This window comes from Equus caballus, chromosome 24 (genome assembly GCF_041296265.1).
Source record: "Equus caballus isolate H_3958 breed thoroughbred chromosome 24, TB-T2T, whole genome shotgun sequence".
NCBI lineage: Eukaryota > Metazoa > Chordata > Mammalia > Perissodactyla > Equidae > Equus > Equus caballus.
In genome coordinates this window covers 23,840,240-23,858,021 of record NC_091707.1, presented here as the reverse complement: position 1 = coordinate 23,858,021, position 17,782 = coordinate 23,840,240, and the positions used below count along the sequence as shown (strand labels likewise).

Genomic DNA, 17,782 nt, shown 5'->3' with positions numbered 1-17,782 from the left:
CTTCCAATTACAAAAGCAACGTATTCCTTGTATAAAAGTGCAAATAAAGGAAATTATTCTTATTCCATATATAAACTGTAGTATCTTGCCTTTCTTTCCCATTTAACTTTTTACAAAATATTTTCCCCATGTTATTAATAAAAAATTTTAAGCCTAATTTTAAAGGGCTGTATGTAATGATCTGCAAATCGCCTGTTTTTGGTTTAGTTACAATAACCAAATTCCTGTTTAGTATGGATATTGAAGTATTTTTTCAATTTTTGCTTTCCTTTATAATGCTCAGATACAACTTTGTTCAAAAGTTTTTCTCTATACTCCAAGATATTAGTCTTAGACTAGATTTCTGAGAAAATTAGTGGGTCAAAGAATATACATATGTAAATATTTTTAAGATTATGGGTATATATGATCAAACTGTTTTCTGAAAGCATTGTAATATCTACATTCTCACCTGAAGCACATGAGAATAAGTGTTTCACAACATCCTCAACCTGGCTAAACGTGTGAAAAATGGCACAATTGCTATACTTTTATGTATTTCAAAAATCTTAACAGAATAATGTGTTTTTACAAGACTTTCCCCAATTATAAATACAACATATGTTCTTTGTAAAATAAAAAGACAACAAAACCCACAAAACATGTATGTTTATGTCTATCTTTATCTCTAAATCTAAATTACCTACCTATCTACCTATCTATGAAAGAGAAAGTAAAAAATCCCCTGACATCTCATTAATCTAGTGATAGGTACTATTAGCATTGTGGTGATATTTTCTTTTGTCTTTTTCAACATGCCTTCCAAGATATTCTTGTGCCAACATCTGAACATGTAGGTGCAGTGGTGACAACTGAATCCCTTTAATAGCAAACTACACCACCATACATTTTGAGGGTGGCCCCCGATACCGTATGTAGAGTCAGATGCATTTCTGTGTTCCTCCTTGCCCTCCCACCCTCCCCTCTTCCAATAAGGAATGGATCAAGAGCTGACCACACTACTGCAGGGTATGTAAATTTGGTGTCCTTTGTTCAAAGTTGATTTACAGGAGAGGCTGAATCTACATGGAGGAAGGGTGGAGATGGACACTGAGGGTAGCTTAACCTCTTCAATACTGTCTGGAGCAAATGATCTTTAGGCCAACTTTCATAGCCCATTCAACAGAGCGGGTCATCAAAGAATTCCTTCCAACCCCAAATATCACCTCCCTGAGAGGTATCCTAACATCCCCTTTCCTCCATCTTAGAATGTTTCCAGTGACACAGATTGTCCATCTGACACCCCTTAGTCTGTTTCTGCCTGTGATTTTGGTGTCCCTGAGGATCACACTGGGCATTTAGTCTATGCCCTCTGAAAGTGGCTACCCTGGGGCTGTAATTAGGGTGTTTCTAGACTGATTATACCCAATACTTGTACAAAGCAGGTAATAGCCTTCACAACATCAAATCTTACATGAACTAGATCCTTTAAAGCAGAAGAGAGCAGAATCCAGTCACCTCAGATGATTTAAGAAGACTCAAATGGCACTTCATTTGCCTCATGTCATTATGATGACGATATCTGATCTATTATTCAAACTGTATCTTAATACGTACCTTGTGTGAGTATCTTGGCATTTCTCTTCAATTATTTCAGCAACTGAGGGGCAGTAATCTTTGAGTTTTCCAGTAACCTCCTGGAGTTTCTTCCAACTCCCTTCACTACTCTCAGCTTCATCTTGAAGAGACTAAGAGAACAGAGCAGGGAGGTTAGTTCCAGAATGGCCTGGCTACTTCCAAAGAAGGCAGCAGCTTTTCAGCACTTGTTGCTATTTCCCAACAATAACAACACTCAAACCTTAACAGGACTGGGATAAATGATTAGAAAGGTGAAGAAGAGAACAACTGAGAAGGCATTCTTTCATTTGAGACTAAAACTTTAAAAAGCATACACACACAAAAAAGCCCACCCAAACCCTTTAAGTTGAGAAATAATATGGACAGGAAAAATGAAGAAAAATTCAATGTATACTTTTACAAAGTTTTGCTCATTTGGCTCATGTGAGTCATTTTGGAATTTCAAGTTATACTTATGATGCTGCTGTTTAAAATGTTTTGTGGGGAGTGCAAAAGCAAACACTGGAGATTTTCTGCCAATAATGCACTGTACAAAAATCTGGTTAATTTACCTGAAGGTTCTGCACCTGGCATGTCAAGGCCTCCAATGATAAAACCACAGGCTTGCTGTGTTCCATGCAGTACCAGAATCGGATTGTCATCGTACTCACTTCATCATAGAGTTTATCATAAATCTTCCACTCCTGTAAAACGGACTGCATGGAGGTTTTGAGCTCATTGACCTATATGAAAAGAGAAAACATATTTAGAAAATGAGTGAGAAGAGGCTCTCTCATCATTTTTTTTTCCCTAAGGACTCTACCATTGCATCCACCTTAGGCATTTCAAGTTGAGAGTACTGATGGAGCTTTAGTGATTAATTGAAGGTGGGAAGGGAAGGTCAATGAACAAAAAATATCAGAGAAGGCTAAGTTCTAGAACAGGTAATGGAAAAGAGCCCTGAGACCAGAAGGATCTGCAGGGAGAGAGTTTGGCCAAGAGAGTGACAGCCAGTGAAAGAACACTAAGAGAGGAATCAGAATTTGTGAGTGCACGTTCCAGGGACACCCTATTAGCTTTCTGACCTTGGGGAACTTATTTAACCTTGAGTCTGTTTCCTCATCATCAACAAAGAGATAATAGACAAAAACATAAATAGTGTCTATGAAAATGCTCTGAAAACTGAAAAGCATTATAAATGTAAAATGTTACCTGTGCTACCTGGCACTTGAGTCTGATTACTACTAGCAAGCAAGCATAAATTGAAACAAAACATACCTGGCCAAAACAATGGGCAAGTGCAAACTAGGAAGAAATGCAACAGTGAGCATATTTTATCTGTTAGTATGCTTCAATAATCATGAAAGGATGGAAGCTGAAGCACTTAAAGGATATCAGATACAACTGAGAATATATAAATATATATTTATATATATATTATATAAAGAACACTTATAACTCAAGAAAAAAAGGAAAAATAACCAAACTAAAAAGTGGACAAAGGATTGAATAGACATCTCTCTAAATATATACAAATGGGCAACTATACACTTAAAAAGATGCTCAATATTCACAGTCATTAAAGAAATGTAAACCAAGACCACAATGAGACATGATTTCATATCCACTAGGATGGCTATAAGCAAAGCGGATAATAACAAGTGTTGGCAAGAGAGTGGAAAAACTGGACCCCTCATACTTTGCTGGTGGGAATGTAAAATGGTGCAGCCACTAAAGAAAACAGTTTGGCAGTTCCTCAAAAAGTTAAATATAGTTACCATGCAACCCACCAATTCTATTCTTAGGTATATACCTAAGAGAATTAAAAGCATATGTTCACACAAAAACCTGTATACAAACGTTCACAGCAGCATGACTCATAATAGCCTAAAAGGGGAAACAACTCAAATGTCTATCAACAGATAACCTAAATGTGGTATATCCACACAATGGAATATTGTTCATCCATAAAAAGAAATGAAGTTCTGATACATGCTGTAATATTGATAATCTTGAAAACATGCTAAGTGAAAGAAGACAGACAGAAAAGACTACTTATTGTATGATTCCATTTATAGTTATGCATCGCTTAATGACAGAGCTAAGTTCTGAGAAATGCATCATTAGGCGATTTCATCATTGTACAAACATCATAGTGTCCTTAAACAAACCTGGATGGTATAGCCTACTACACACCTAGGCTATATGGTACTAATCTTATGGGACCACTGTTTTATATGTGGTCAGTTGTTGACCAAAACATTGCTATGTGGCGCATGACTGTATATGAAATGTCCAGAATAGGCAAATTCATAGATAGAAAGTAGATGAGTGGTTTCCAGGGACTAAGGGAAGGGAGAAATGGGGAGTGATTGCTAATGGGTATGGGGGTTTCTTTGTGAGGTGATGAGAATGTTCTGGAATTGGATAGTAGTGATGGTTGTTTATCTCTGTGAATATACTAAAAACCACTGAATTGTACACTCAAAAGGTGAGTTTTATGGTATGTGAATTATATCTCAATTTAAAATGAAGATCTGAGTAGAAATGGAGTGTGCTCACTACGTTGGCCAAACTGGACATCTTAGTTTGTAGGGTGATGTCGAGTTTTGGATGTAATTACACAGGCCTGCATTCAGGCCCTCTGTTCTCTGCTTAACAACTACAGAGGGCACTGCACATCCACCGTGATAGGGAGGCTTCCCCAAACCCCGCCCGAAACAGGGACAGAGGAAAAACAACCTGGGAGGCTAAAACGCTAGTCTCACATTGGCAATTATGGGGGCCAAATGTCTTTATAAGGACTGGATGGCTCAGAAAAAGAGCCAGAGTCATTAAGAAAGAATAAAAGAAAGGAAGGAAAAAAGGGAGGCAGGAAGGGCACTCCTCACAGATGTACCTCTCAGAAGCTTGGACCTATCTGGGTGGCAGGGATGATTCTGGTACAAAAGGGCCTACAGGCACACTGCTACACAAGGCATTGCCACGGTTCAGGCCGTATGGGCCTTCGTGGCTTCCACATATAAAGTTGGTGCAACTCCCGGTGCTCTTAAGGGTAGCCCCTTAGAATATTATAGCTCCACGAAAAGAAATGGGACATGTGGTTTGAGGGAGAGGATAAGAAACCCATTAAGTAAAATTCACAATGCTAGCGACAAGAAGAAAGAACATTCTCAAAATGTTAGAAATGGGATCCGCCAGTAGGGGAGCATTCACTGAGTGCAGTATATGCACTGCCACCAAGGTAGAAAGGAATGAGTAGGTATCACCATGCCTATTTTATAGATCAGGAAATTGAGGCTTAGAGAGGTTAAGTACCTGCCATGGGACAAAGTTAGAAAATGGTACTGTCAGGACCTTTATCTAGGTAGAGACTCAAAGCCCTTGTTCTTAAACACTAGGCTATGTTGACTTTGGAGAGCTTATGGATGCATGATCTAGGTCGTATCCCTCTGCATTAAAAAAAAAAAACAAAAAAAGCTTTATTGAGATATAATTCACATTCCACACATCTCACCTATTTAAAGTGTACAATCATTATAATCAGTTTTAGACCATTTTCATCACTCCAAAAAGAAAGCCCATACTGATTAGCCACCACTCCTCATTCTTCCCCAGTCATTAATCTACTTTTTGTCTCTAGAGATTTGCCTATTCTGGACATTTCACATAAATGGAACCATACAATATATGGTCTTTTGTGACTGGCTTCTTTGACTTAGCATAATGTTTTCAAGGCCATCAATGTTGTAGCATCTATGGGCACTTCATTCCTTTTTATGCCTGACTAATATCCCATTATATGGATATGCCAGTTTTATTTATCCCTTTGTAAATTGATGGACATTTGGGTTGTTTTTACTTTTTGGCTATTATGAATCATGCTGCTATGAACATTCATGTTCAAGGTTTTAATGTAGACATATGTTTTCATTCCTCTTGGGTAGACACCTAGGAGTAGAATTGCTGAGTTATATGGCAACTCTGTTTAACCATTCAAGGACCCGTCAGACTGTTTTCCAAAGAAGCTGCACCATTTTTCATTCACCAGTGGTGTGTGAGGGTTTCAATGTCTCCATATCCTTGCTAACACTACTGTCTATCCTTTTATTACAGCTATCATAATGAGTGTGAAGTGGTATGTCATTATGATTAATGATATCGAGCATCTTTTCATGTGCTCATTGGCCATTGTTTATCTTCTTGAGAAATGTCTGTTCAGATCATTTGCTCATTTTTTCTTTGGTTATTTGTTCTTTTATTACTGAGTTGTAGAAATTCTTTATCTATTCTACACGCAAGTCCCTTAAATATGCAAATATTTTCTTCCATTCTGTGGTTTATCATTTCACTTTTTTGTGTCCTTTGAAACAAAGTGTTTAATTTTGATGAAGTCCAATTTATCTATTTTTTCTTTGGTTGCTTGTGCTTTTGGCGTCACATCTAGGAAACCATTACCTAATCCAAAGTCATGAAGATTTACGCCTATGTTTTCTTCTAAGACGTTTGTAGTTTTAGCTCTTTATATCTTTGATCTATTTTGAGTTAATTTTTGTATATGGTGTGAATGTAGAGGTCTAACTTCATTCTTTTGAATGTGGATATCCAGTTGTTCCAATACCATTTTTGAAAAAGACTATCCCCCCACCAGCCCCGATTGAATTGTCTTGGTATCCTTGTCAAAAATCAATTGACCATAATGTGAGGATTTATTTCTGGACTCTCAATTCTATTCCATTTATCTATATGTCTATCTTTATGCTAGTGCAGATCTTCTTGACTTATGATGGTGTTATATCCCAATAAACCTGTCATAAGTTGAAAATATCACTGTCAAAAATACAGTTAGGGGGCCAGCCCAGTGGCGCAGTGGTTAAGTTCACACACTGTGCTTTGGCAGCCCGGGGTTTGCTGGTTTGGATCCCAGGTGTGGACCTTTGCACTGCTTATCAAGCCATGCTGTGGCAGGTGTCCCACATATAAAGTAGAGGAAGATGGGCAGAGACATTAGCTCAGGGCTAATCTTCCTCAAAAAAAAAAAAAAATGCAGTTAATAAACCTAACCCACCAAAGATTATAGCTTAGCCTAGCCTACTTTAAATGTGCTCAGAACACTTACATTAGCCTACAGTTGGGCAAAATCATCAAACACAAAGCCTACTTTATAATAGTGTTGAATATCTCATGTAATTATTGACTACTGTACTGAAAGTGAGAAACAGAATGGCTGTATAGGTGCAGAATGGTGGTAAGTCTAACGGGTGTTCACCCTCATGACTGCATGGCTGCTTGGGAGCTGCGACTTGCTGCGGCTGCCCAGCATCATAAGAGAGAAACCTACGGCATATCGTTAGCCTGGGAAAAGATCACAATTCAAAATTTGAAGTTCAGTTTCTACTGAATGCATATTGCTTTTTCACCATCGTAAAGTAAAAAAATTATAAGTCGAATCATTGTAAGTCAGGGATGGTCTCTACTGTCTGCATATTTTTTACATGCATTATCTCATTTAATCCTTTTTCCCCTCTACGTTTTTATTATATTGTAATTAATTGTGTTGCAATGATCTGTTCAAGTGTCTTTCCTTCAGTAGCCTGTGAACTCTTTGAGGGTAGGACTCATTTACTGTCTTGTTGATCTATGTACCCTCAGCAGTGGGCATGGTGTCTCACAAAAGATATGTTTAACAAACGACTCAGACAAGATACATTAAGCTTATCTCTATTTTCCTGCCTGAGTTCTGGGGGAAGAATGAGGCTGAGGGTCGCCTATGGATTTCATTCACCGAGGTTATTCTCAATTCCCTCTTGGAACAAACGGTTGAAAGTAGATTTTACTAGATGACAAATAATCCACAGTAAGGACTCTCTAGGAAACATGGAGACACCTATAATTGGTTAGTATTTACAGTTTTCTCTCTTCCTTTGTGGGGAAACATCAAGATTGCAACGTCTACAGATGCCTGTTCTTTCTCTTTTGATGCTCTCCTCCTGGAAGGGGTAAACGCAGACTTCGACATGCCTTTCATAAAATCATCCACACTCTTCCTCTGTACTTTCTCCTGGCCACATGCTATGTTTCTCCCCATCTCTGGACTTCTCCCTACGCTGACTATGCTTCCAGCTTAACAGAGGCTACAGGAGGCAGGATCACTCCGTCCCTGAGGGCCCTCTCTGCATGGGGGGAGTTGAGCCGTTTCTCTGTAGCTGCTCCTGTACATGTGGCCAGGACACCATGCCAGATACTCTGCTGGGTTTGGTAGGTGGAGACATTTTTGTCTGTATGAGTACATTAGACAAAACAAAGATAACCAAGTGGATTTCTAGCCCGCCAATGATGCTGAACCCGGGCTTTGCCTCTGATTATCCAGTGCAGAAAACCAAGATTTGAAATGCTTTTCTCTACTTCACTTCAGGATTCTTCTTAGCAACTGTTCAGTTTTTGGTCTGGAGTGAGTCTCCATGATTAAATAACAAATAAGATAAACAAAGGATACGTGAAGAGAAATAGTACAGTTCAGATGAATTCTAGTACCTGGTTGATAACACTGCTCCTCTTTTGAAATAATCCATCAATTCTGGATGCTGTATCTGCCAACAATGGCATTGTCCCACTCTCTGAAGTCAGGCAACTTTGTCTCAGCTCAGCCAGTGCTTTAGATTTAATTGCAAGTTGATTTTCTATATCCTGAAAGGGCAAGAGCCAAAGGTTTTCATATGCACAATATTATAAAACAATTAATAAGTTGTAAGAAACAAGAGTTAGCTCTTTTCAAGTAAAAATGCCATTAAGTATAAAATTAAATAAAACTATACTGAAGATATTTTAATAGTAAACTCAATTCCATTTTGACAATGATTTATTACAATGACTTTACAATATTAGAATATGAATTTTTACAATAATTCCAATTATTACATGGCTCTAGATTTTAGAAGAATCTAGGTAACAAGTCCTTATCACACACTACAGTAGAAAGAGTCCCAGAGACTTAGTCCCCATTCCACGTCCACCCTTTACAGGCGGTTTGACCAGGGATTAAGTCATCAAACCCCCAAGTTTGCCTTTTCTCCTCTGGAAAACAGTGACGATATCCTACGACATGCATGACTTAGCACTCAAGGGAAACCAGGGTGGCCTGCTGGGGGTGGTGTGGTACTGAGCTATGCAATATAGGCTTCCAGTCAGGAGGTATGCTGAATCCAAGGCGGCTGTGAGAATTCTTGAGTGGAAACGGCTAGTAGGTAGTTAGAATATGACCATTGGAAAAGATCTCTTATGGTGATGCTGCTGCTCACATATTATGCCCAGTATTATTCTGTGGCCTTCTAAGCAGAATTGGGGTCTGAGCTGACTTTCCACCCCCGACAATGAGTAGTGCCATGCCTTCTGGAGTAGGTGCAAAAGCAGCACAACCTGTGCCATCTGCAGCTACGGGGACAACTGAAATGTTTTCAATAGGGAGCGACATAATCAGGGCAGGGCTTAAGGGGGATTAATCTACATTTGGGTGAGGGCACCTCAAAGACTAAGTGACCTCACAAGTGACAACTGAACAAAAAAAGGGCACGGTCAACAGCCTCAAGCCAAAATGTGACTTAGACAATGGTGCCAAGGGACAGGTGGCCCTCTTAGAACACATCACAAAGTAGGTAAAAGAAAATCATTTTCTTCTGAAGAAACAGAATGAAAGACTAAAAATAATGAAAACTTAGAGTAATTTTGTAAATATTGGGTAAATTAATGAAAAACACAAAAGTTGGAAAACATCTAAATCAAAATTCCCTTGGAATATTTTTTTCTCAGGAGTAACACTCAAGTCTCTTAAGAACAACAATAAGCATGAAAAGACCTTCTGTTTATCATAAAAAACAGCGTTTTGCAATTTTGTAAAGCCCATGGATGATTGTCTGTTTTACATAAGAAAGTAAGTACATAGGGGTTTGGAGGAGAACCCAAAGAAACTACAGCAGCTTGCCCCATTCCTTGGGGCACGAGTGGTGACTAAGCAGCATGATCAAGCCGCGTGGGACAGGTGCTGTGTGCCTTCTCACCTGACAGTCCAGGAGCATCTTCTGCACTGAGATCACATTTTCAGGTTTTTGTAAAGTTTTCAGTCTCTCCTCTTGTACCTCCAGCCAGTTGTTCAAAATCTGTATTTTATTTTCATTCTCTGTGATACTCTCCAAAAGTTGTTCTAAATGTTGCAGCTACAAGTTGTAAATAAGAAAATAAAATTCTTACTTTAAACCACATGCTTTAAAATGTAAACGTCATGATGTGTCATTTTTAATAGGATAATTTTGTTTCATCTCAGATTTCTAATATTTTGCATAACATTTCCCAATAACTTTGGGAATAAACAGTCATAAATCAGGAAATAGAATTAAAATCCCCTTTAAAAAAATCTAACATTTGATATAACAGTTAGCATGCTAAGAAAGCTGGCTGTTTTGGAGTTCCATAATATCTGTACAAAATAAAATCATGTTGCTAACATTCAATATTTTTTCATTGCATTACCTATTGATCTATGTGAAGCTTAAGAAAATTTTCTTTCCCCAGACTCTCTTTATTAGAGTCACTTTAAAATTAAGTCAATATCAAAAATCACAAAAACGTCATCAATTTAATAATTATTGCTTGTAATGTCTGATTCTTCTCATTTCTAATGCTTACAATTTTTATCAGGTTACAATCATAGCATACATAAAGTTTTACACTCTTTTCCCAATGTCATAGGCACTTGCTGTGTCATGACATATGCCTTATATTAATTTAAAAGGCTGCCCAATATTTCATCAAATGGACACAGTATAATTTGATTAACTATTCCTATGTAGTTGGAAATTAAGGCATTCTACATTTTTCACCAGTATAAAAATGCTGAATTGAACGGTTTATGTGCAAATCTTTTCCTTTTTGGAGGACCATCTACAAAGATAAAGGTGTAAGAGGTGGAGCGCTGGCTTAAGAGATAAGGTGATTATCATGGTTCTGGAAATTTTCCCAATGTTTCCCAAAAGGGTATGTAGCCATTATCTGTAACGTATGAATGCGATGGCTTTAGGTTTTATGTTTATCTTACTGAATGAGAAAAATTTAATAAGGACAATGTTACATTAATGTTTATTTCAAACGTTTGATAACTGAAGTTGTAATCTTTCCATGTTTACTGGTTAACGATAATTCTCTCCTTTGTGAATTATCTGTTCATGTTCTCTGTCCATTCACGTACTTGAATCTCAATTGTATAACCCATTTGGATGCATCCTCTACACAGCAGAAATCAACCTATTGTCATTACCAATAATATATAAATATTAAATATTTTTCCAAGAATGAGTTTTCTTAATCTTTTCAGAGTCATGGAATGAAAAATCTACCACAAGGCCACATCTATTTTTCTTCCTTTTTATAATCTTTTCAAAGCTGAAATAGCTTTGCTGCCTTTGAACATCTACTTTCACAGAAAATGTCAAAATCTCTGGTCATTTCGTAGCCTCTCAGAATACTTGACATCTTAAATAAAATTTCTCCTCTTCACTTGCCTAACTCAATTTCCCACTAAGAAATCTCAAAAAAATATAAGAACTATTTTCATACTCTCTTATACGTACCAATAGGAATGCTGAAACATAGGACTTAGAAAAGGTCTCTAACTGAGACGATTATTAGGCATAACTGGAAATTAACTATATGAATGTCTTTTCAAACTTTTCAGAAAGTTGTATTTTGCAAAAACCAATCATACATCAAACCATCACACATGAGCACACCTTTCTGTTTAGTGTTCCGTGTACCCGGTGCCATTGACGGTTCATCTCTCCCAGGTGCTCTGCAAACTCTGTTCTCTCATAGCGCTTACTTTCTACATCGCAGGTGCTTAACTGAAGTAATGACTGGTTAACAAAGTCAACTATCCATTGTTTAAAGTCCATTTCCATTCTAAACTCCTAAAACAAACAAACAAAACAAAATCAACCAACCAAAGCCTGGACTGAAGTAGGTTAGATGATCTGGAGTGCCTTTGGTGCACTCTAGGGGGCGCCAAGCCCCCATACATCAATCAAGGGGCACCTGTCTGTGCTGTGTTAACTCTACCCCGCAATCCTACCAGGTGTGTGCGCTATTTGAGTGGAGTGTCTTTTTGGGAATTCCACATGCTGGGGAACAGAGAGACTTACTGCTTTCAGACCGAAGTCGACGGCAGCACCATGTATGGTATAATAGCTGCATCAGCTGAAACAAAATAAGGACCAGAGACTGACAGAGGGTTCCCATGAGAGGCTCAGAGAGCTACTGGAACTGAGAGCCATCCTGCAGGCTCATGGAAACGAAAGGAGGCGAAATCTGAAGTTAAGACTCTCCCAGAAAACCCAGGACACCTTTAAGGAACTTTGCCAGTTCAGGCAGCTTCTGTTCCTCTGGGGACAGTGTAGGCCTCCCAGTTTGGAGGACTTTAAGTTCTACAGCAATTCTAAACCCCTCAGGGCCAACACGTTTCTGTCAAGCCTCTCAAACCTTGTTGGGTTTCTCCTGGTGAGTTTTAGCAGCTCCTTTGGAGACATCTGGGGGGAAAACCCCGGGGTATGTCTAGGTTACTAGAGCCTGCAAGAATACGTACATGTGGACCCTCTAAAGATTCTACTACTCACTGAAGCTAGGATGTGATAGTATATAAAAATGAAATTCTCGCTAACGTGCTTTGTGATGAAGCCATTCATCTTCTGCCTACCAGAGGTTAGATCCATCAGCCCGTGAGATCTTTGAAAACAATGACCCGGGTCTTCATTCATCTCTGTGTTCCTAGTGGTGAACACATTGCTTGGCACACAATCAATGTTTGTGTGTGAGTTGTTAAACGTTAATTAAAACTGCTTGAAATCAAATATGATGGAGCAGGCCACATTCATATCTGTTTGTAGGATGTCGATTTATCCGTATGCACTCTCTTACTCAAAGAACATTTACTTAACACCTATTGGATGCCAGGTATCAGGCTAGATGTGCTGTTTCAGGGAGGTGAAGGATAGCCCGTGTTCTCAAGAAGCTAAATCAAGGTGAAGAGACAGGCAAGCAAGCAAATAATTATAATACCGTGTGACAGGACCTATTGATGGCACCCTGGAGACACCGAATCCCAAAAGTAAACTGGTCTAGCTGGGAGGGTCAGGGGTAGATTTTCAAATGAGGACATACTTGAGCTGATGCTTGAAGGATGACCAAGAGGATTTCTACGACTAAAGCGGGGCACTGGAATTCCAGGCCGAAGGTGCAGCATGTACAAAACCATGAGCGGGGAGAGCAGCAGAGGCGGCTGAAGGACTGCAAATCATTTGGTTCTGGCAGAGACCACAGTTTACATGGGGGAATGAAAATACGGGGCTAGAGAGGTAAAGAGGGGCGAGAGCCAATTAAAATCTTGGATTCTGTCCTGTGGTGACGGGAATCACCGAAGGAATCTAGGCAGAATATGAGCAAGTATACTAACTGCTCTCTCTAGAATCATCCATCACCCCATCCCTCACCCCTAGGATTAGTTTTTCAAAATTATATCCTACATGTCTCTGTTTAGTATTCCCCCTCTTACTGACTTGCCTTCTTATTTAATGAAAAGGTTTCCGGCTCTTTTTCTATGATTACCTTGTACTTCCGAAGAAGACTCTTAACTTGAGATGCAGAACTCAGTGAGTGCTCAGCATCTTCATCTGCAGTCTGACGTTCCACATTGTTCATCCAGCTAATCATTTCCGTGATTGCTTTACGAGACGGCAATTTCTCCATCTGAAGCTGCAAGGACAAAATGATTTCCATTTAATTACCTGCAGTTAACAAAACGATTCAGGGCATCATTAAAGATGATGCCTGATTTGATAAAAGGTCTTGCTACATAATTACGTAGGTTACTTACAAAAACAAACCCAGTACTCGAGCTTAGAATAAGTGACCCCAAAACAATGACAATGACCTTCACATAAACTAACACAGTGGTGCAGATAAATTGAGAAATAAAGTAATTAAGCCTGATTTCTCTCTTAAGAAAGATCCCATTGGAGGAGAGTCCAGTAATTAAGACCTATATTCAGTCACGCCAGAGAAAAATAGGTAGTGTCAATGAAAATTACTGAGTCAGAGAAATAATTTTAAAGGAGTTGTGAGCTAACAAGTGAATGCTAATTCAAACGCTGGATCTTTAAATACTGACCTGGTGAAGTTTTTCCTGAATGTCTGGAAGTTGAGTTATGAGCATTGTCCATTTTTGTTCAAACTGTGCTAAGGAAGCTCTCAGTGTAGCCGTGTCAGCTTCTTTCAGGTGAAGAAGTTGGTTCCCAGTACTTACAACTGCAGTCTTCAAGGAGGACTTCTCATCAAGTTCCTTTGAAAACTCCTAAAGGAAACAGTTTTAAAATTAAGCAACTTTCAAAATTTAAATCTAGCCAGAGTAACTAAGAGTCAGAATAACTGGTTAGAGTCTAAACTAAATAACTGAAGTCAACTCAAATAATAAATATTTGTATGTGTATTTGTAAATGTGCTCTTGCACATGTGTGCACACACACACACATTTTTCCTACTAAGTGTCAGGCACTGTTCCAGGCATCATATCTATGTATGGTGGGGAACAAGAGATGGAATTCCTACCCCTTGAGCAGTCTATAATCTAGTGAGTTAATATTTAAAAAAATAGACAAATCATCATTTCAACTTTAAAAAGAAACTAAAAAACACAAAGTTCACATTAAATGAACTAAATGCAACAAATTTTTAACGAAAATATCTAAATCTTTCCCGTGTACTTAGAGGTTTTTTCCAAGTATATTTTTAACTTTAACCTTTATGAATTAATAATCCTGTGAGGCTTTTGGGGTGGGCAACGGAGTTATTTTCTGCATTTGTGAAACATGCCCCATGTCATATCAAGTTTTAAATTTATATATATTTTATAGGGTCAATTAAAAATATACTTTATCATCATTATAAGTGTATAAACGAAGAGAATAAACAAATAGTTTTACACTTCAAGAACACAGCTGTTGTTAGCCTAAGTCTTATCCCTTATTCACAAATGATTATGGAAACTATCACACCAACCCTGATATTTATTTCTGACTGGTGATTACAGGAGTGTATTCTGTTGCAACTTACCAAAAAATCGTTTATGTTGCTTCTGATTGTACCCAAGTCCTGAGACACACTGAGGGACTGCTCCTTCCAGTACTGCAGAGTTTGCTGAGAAGATTCCAGCCACTTGGTTAACTGACCGGAATCTCTGTTATAACTAATAGGAGCAAAGTGAGAGGAAGGAAATTAGAAACGCACTCCATTGATGATGCGCGTCATTGGCATAGTTTCTGCTTACTTTACTGCGTGTTCTCCTGTGTTGAGCAGCCCTATTACTCAGAGAATCATGATGTTTTTAAGGATTATACTGTTTTATCCCATGCCCCAAATCTGATGCTCCTGGTATTTTCTATGACTCTAGTATGACTAATCAAGAATAAAGAGACATTTTAAAGCCTAAAACATCTTTTTTAAAATTTCCTATTACTCCACATAAAAGTAAACCCATGGGCAAAGACAGAGATTATTTCTATTCAGCAAATGTCCTCTACAGATTTATTTATAGTAAAAATATCACCAGCATTTATATAAGTTGTATAATAGCAAACTGCTATTGGCTGGATGCCAACATATCTATCTGATATGATGAAAATATCCAAGCAAAATGCTGTCCCTCTTGTAACTTTAAACTTCTAGGTTAAGACAGCCCCGAGAGGCGAGGATGAAAACAAGGTTTAAACATTCTGTTTTCTACCTTCCTCAAGGGGTTCATGATTAGATCAACTGAACAAAAATAATCCTCTGAAGAACTCCAGAGCCTTTTTCAAACTATTCTGTTAGCTAAAATTATTTAACTTTTTTAAATTTTAAAACTTTTGGGGACCGGCCCCCTGGCCGAGTGGCTCAAGTTCCCTGCACTCCACTTCAGTGGCCCAAGGTTTAGGGGTTCGGATCCCAGGCACAGGCCTGCTCCACTCATCAGCCATGCTGTGGAGGCATCCCACATCAAAAATAGAGGAAGATCGGCACAGATGTTAGCTCAGGGCTAATCTTCCCCAAGTGAAAAAAGAGGAGGATTAGCCACGGATATTAGCTCAGGGCAAATCTTCCTCACCAAAAAAAACAAAAAACAAAAAACACACTTTTGGAAGAGGGTAGGAAAGAGCAACATCATGGTATAAAGGTTACATGCACAATTTTATAACATAATTCCTAGTTTCCATAGAACTGACTATATATTATCCTGAGTCTAGCAAACCAACATCAGAGACTCCAGACCCCATTTAGCCCAGAAGAGGGACCTAACTGCTTCAGATCGTCCAAGAAGAACCATATAGACGGGGACGACATGTAAAATCGGGTGAGTGCAGAGTCCCTCTGTGGTCTTTCTCCACAACAAAATGTGACACCGATCAATCTCTGAGAAAACACACCTGAGCAGATGCTTGAGAAGCGTTTGTAGTCTGTGCAGTTCATGGTCAATTTTTTTGTTCAGGGACAACCACTGCTCTTCTAGCTTTGCCATCTGGCCCTCCAGCTCAGGACAGTTCACAGACGCCACCAGCTGTTTGCCTTCATTCAGAGTCTGATAAAGCCGAGCCTGCTTTTCATCGATGTTTCTTTTTATTTGCTAATAAAAGTCAAGTCATAGAATGAATTATTAAAAATGAAACCAGCCAATCCACTCCCAAATACTTCATTAACGAGCTACAGTAGAGGCTACTGAAGAAACGTGAACAGCTTCCTAATGCTCAAGACTCCACGGTCTCGCTGGACAAACAGGATGAACAGTTGACTGATCACCTCTCATGATGAGAGCATCTGACTAATGCATTTCCACGGCACAGATTCAGTGCTACAGACTTACATACGCCAACAAAACCCCAAAATTCACAGATTTAGATCTGATAGTTAATTCCTCCATCTAAAAACAAAAACCAAATTGGCAGTTTATGGGGCGCATTCAGCTTGCAGACAGGTTTCACGTGACCTGAAGATTATTCTGAAAACCAGGAAATTTTACACAGAAAGCAGCATTTCCTGTGACTCTGGGTAGAGTAGAAGAGCCAGCAACCTGGGTCAGCATTCTCACGTGGCAAAGACGTGAAGCAAGGAGCAGTGGCCTCCTTTAGAAGGGCCTGCTCTCTCTCCTCCTCCTCCTCCTCCACCGCAGTCCCTGCCACCCCTCCGACTGGAGACCCAGGCATTTCCACTCTCCTGCCCGGCCCCTGCAAGCATTTTATGTTGTGACCTAGGTATGAAGGGGATAAACAGGCAAATATTTCTTTATGATATTTTAGACCCAAATAGTAGGGGAAAAACTCATTTCTAGAGTCTTCTGAACGTAAGGATTCAGCAGGGGGAAAGGAAGAGGACTTTAGAAGAATAGATTAAAACAGCACATCACTAATCCAACTTTGTGAAAAGAAAAATAAAATTCTTCAAAACTGTGAATACAATGACCCCCTATAGAGAATTCTGCCTAAAGGCAGTTGTCTTCCATTTGGGTTCGACTAATGACACTTACCCTGACAGCTATTTAAATTTCATCTCAAAAAATAAATTATGATCCAAATAGAACTTTTGCTATTTTCCAATTAACTTAAGCTTTTTAAAGAACTACTAAAAAATTCTATTTCCAATGCCCTTTCCACCACGCCAATTTGTAACCCCTACTCCTGCCCGAGCCTGCAGGCTAAGCTAGAATAAAATGTTCAACATTAGTTAAAAAAAAAAAAAGGTTCTAATTTTCTAAGCCTTCAGTGTGAGACACTTTGCCTTTACAGTGTCTCTGAGAAGTTTTAATTTCCCCATTTTATATACAGGAGTCAGACTACATTGGTCACTCAGCCCACGAGGTGACAAGCCAGCATTTAAACAGGGTTTGTTCAACTCCAGAGGCCACATGACCAAGGCCTAAGGTCCTCAGAAGTCCCCGCTCAAGATACACACTAACTTCTCTGTGGCACGGGAGGCTGAGAACGACCTGAAGGGGTCTGTACACGAGATGGGCTTTACAAGATATTTGTCTTCTTTTAGTCAAATGGCAAATTTATTTCAAAGTCTTAGAATAATTATTTCATTTTTTAAAATATTTCAAATTTAACAGAATCACAGGTCA

The 17,782-nt window shown here is 38.8% G+C and overlaps 1 protein-coding gene across 8 annotated transcripts in view; it reads right to left on the bottom strand.

Moving 5' to 3' along the window:
• Positions 1-17,782, bottom strand: part of SYNE2 (spectrin repeat containing nuclear envelope protein 2) — a 296,778-nt gene that overhangs the window by 57,005 nt on the left and 221,991 nt on the right. For all 8 annotated transcript variants that reach the window (XM_023627878.2, XM_023627880.2, XM_023627881.2 and 5 more), the window contains 9 exons: positions 16,095-16,291; positions 14,746-14,878; positions 13,805-13,987; positions 13,243-13,389; positions 11,376-11,552; positions 9,651-9,806; positions 8,131-8,283; positions 2,169-2,339; positions 1,597-1,727 (listed from right to left, as the gene is read on the bottom strand). In XM_023627878.2, coding sequence (XP_023483646.1) covers positions 1,597-1,727; positions 2,169-2,339; positions 8,131-8,283; positions 9,651-9,806; positions 11,376-11,552; positions 13,243-13,389; positions 13,805-13,987; positions 14,746-14,878; positions 16,095-16,291 — 1,448 coding nt within the window. The remainder of the gene's footprint in view (positions 1-1,596; positions 1,728-2,168; positions 2,340-8,130; positions 8,284-9,650; positions 9,807-11,375; positions 11,553-13,242; positions 13,390-13,804; positions 13,988-14,745; positions 14,879-16,094; positions 16,292-17,782) is intronic.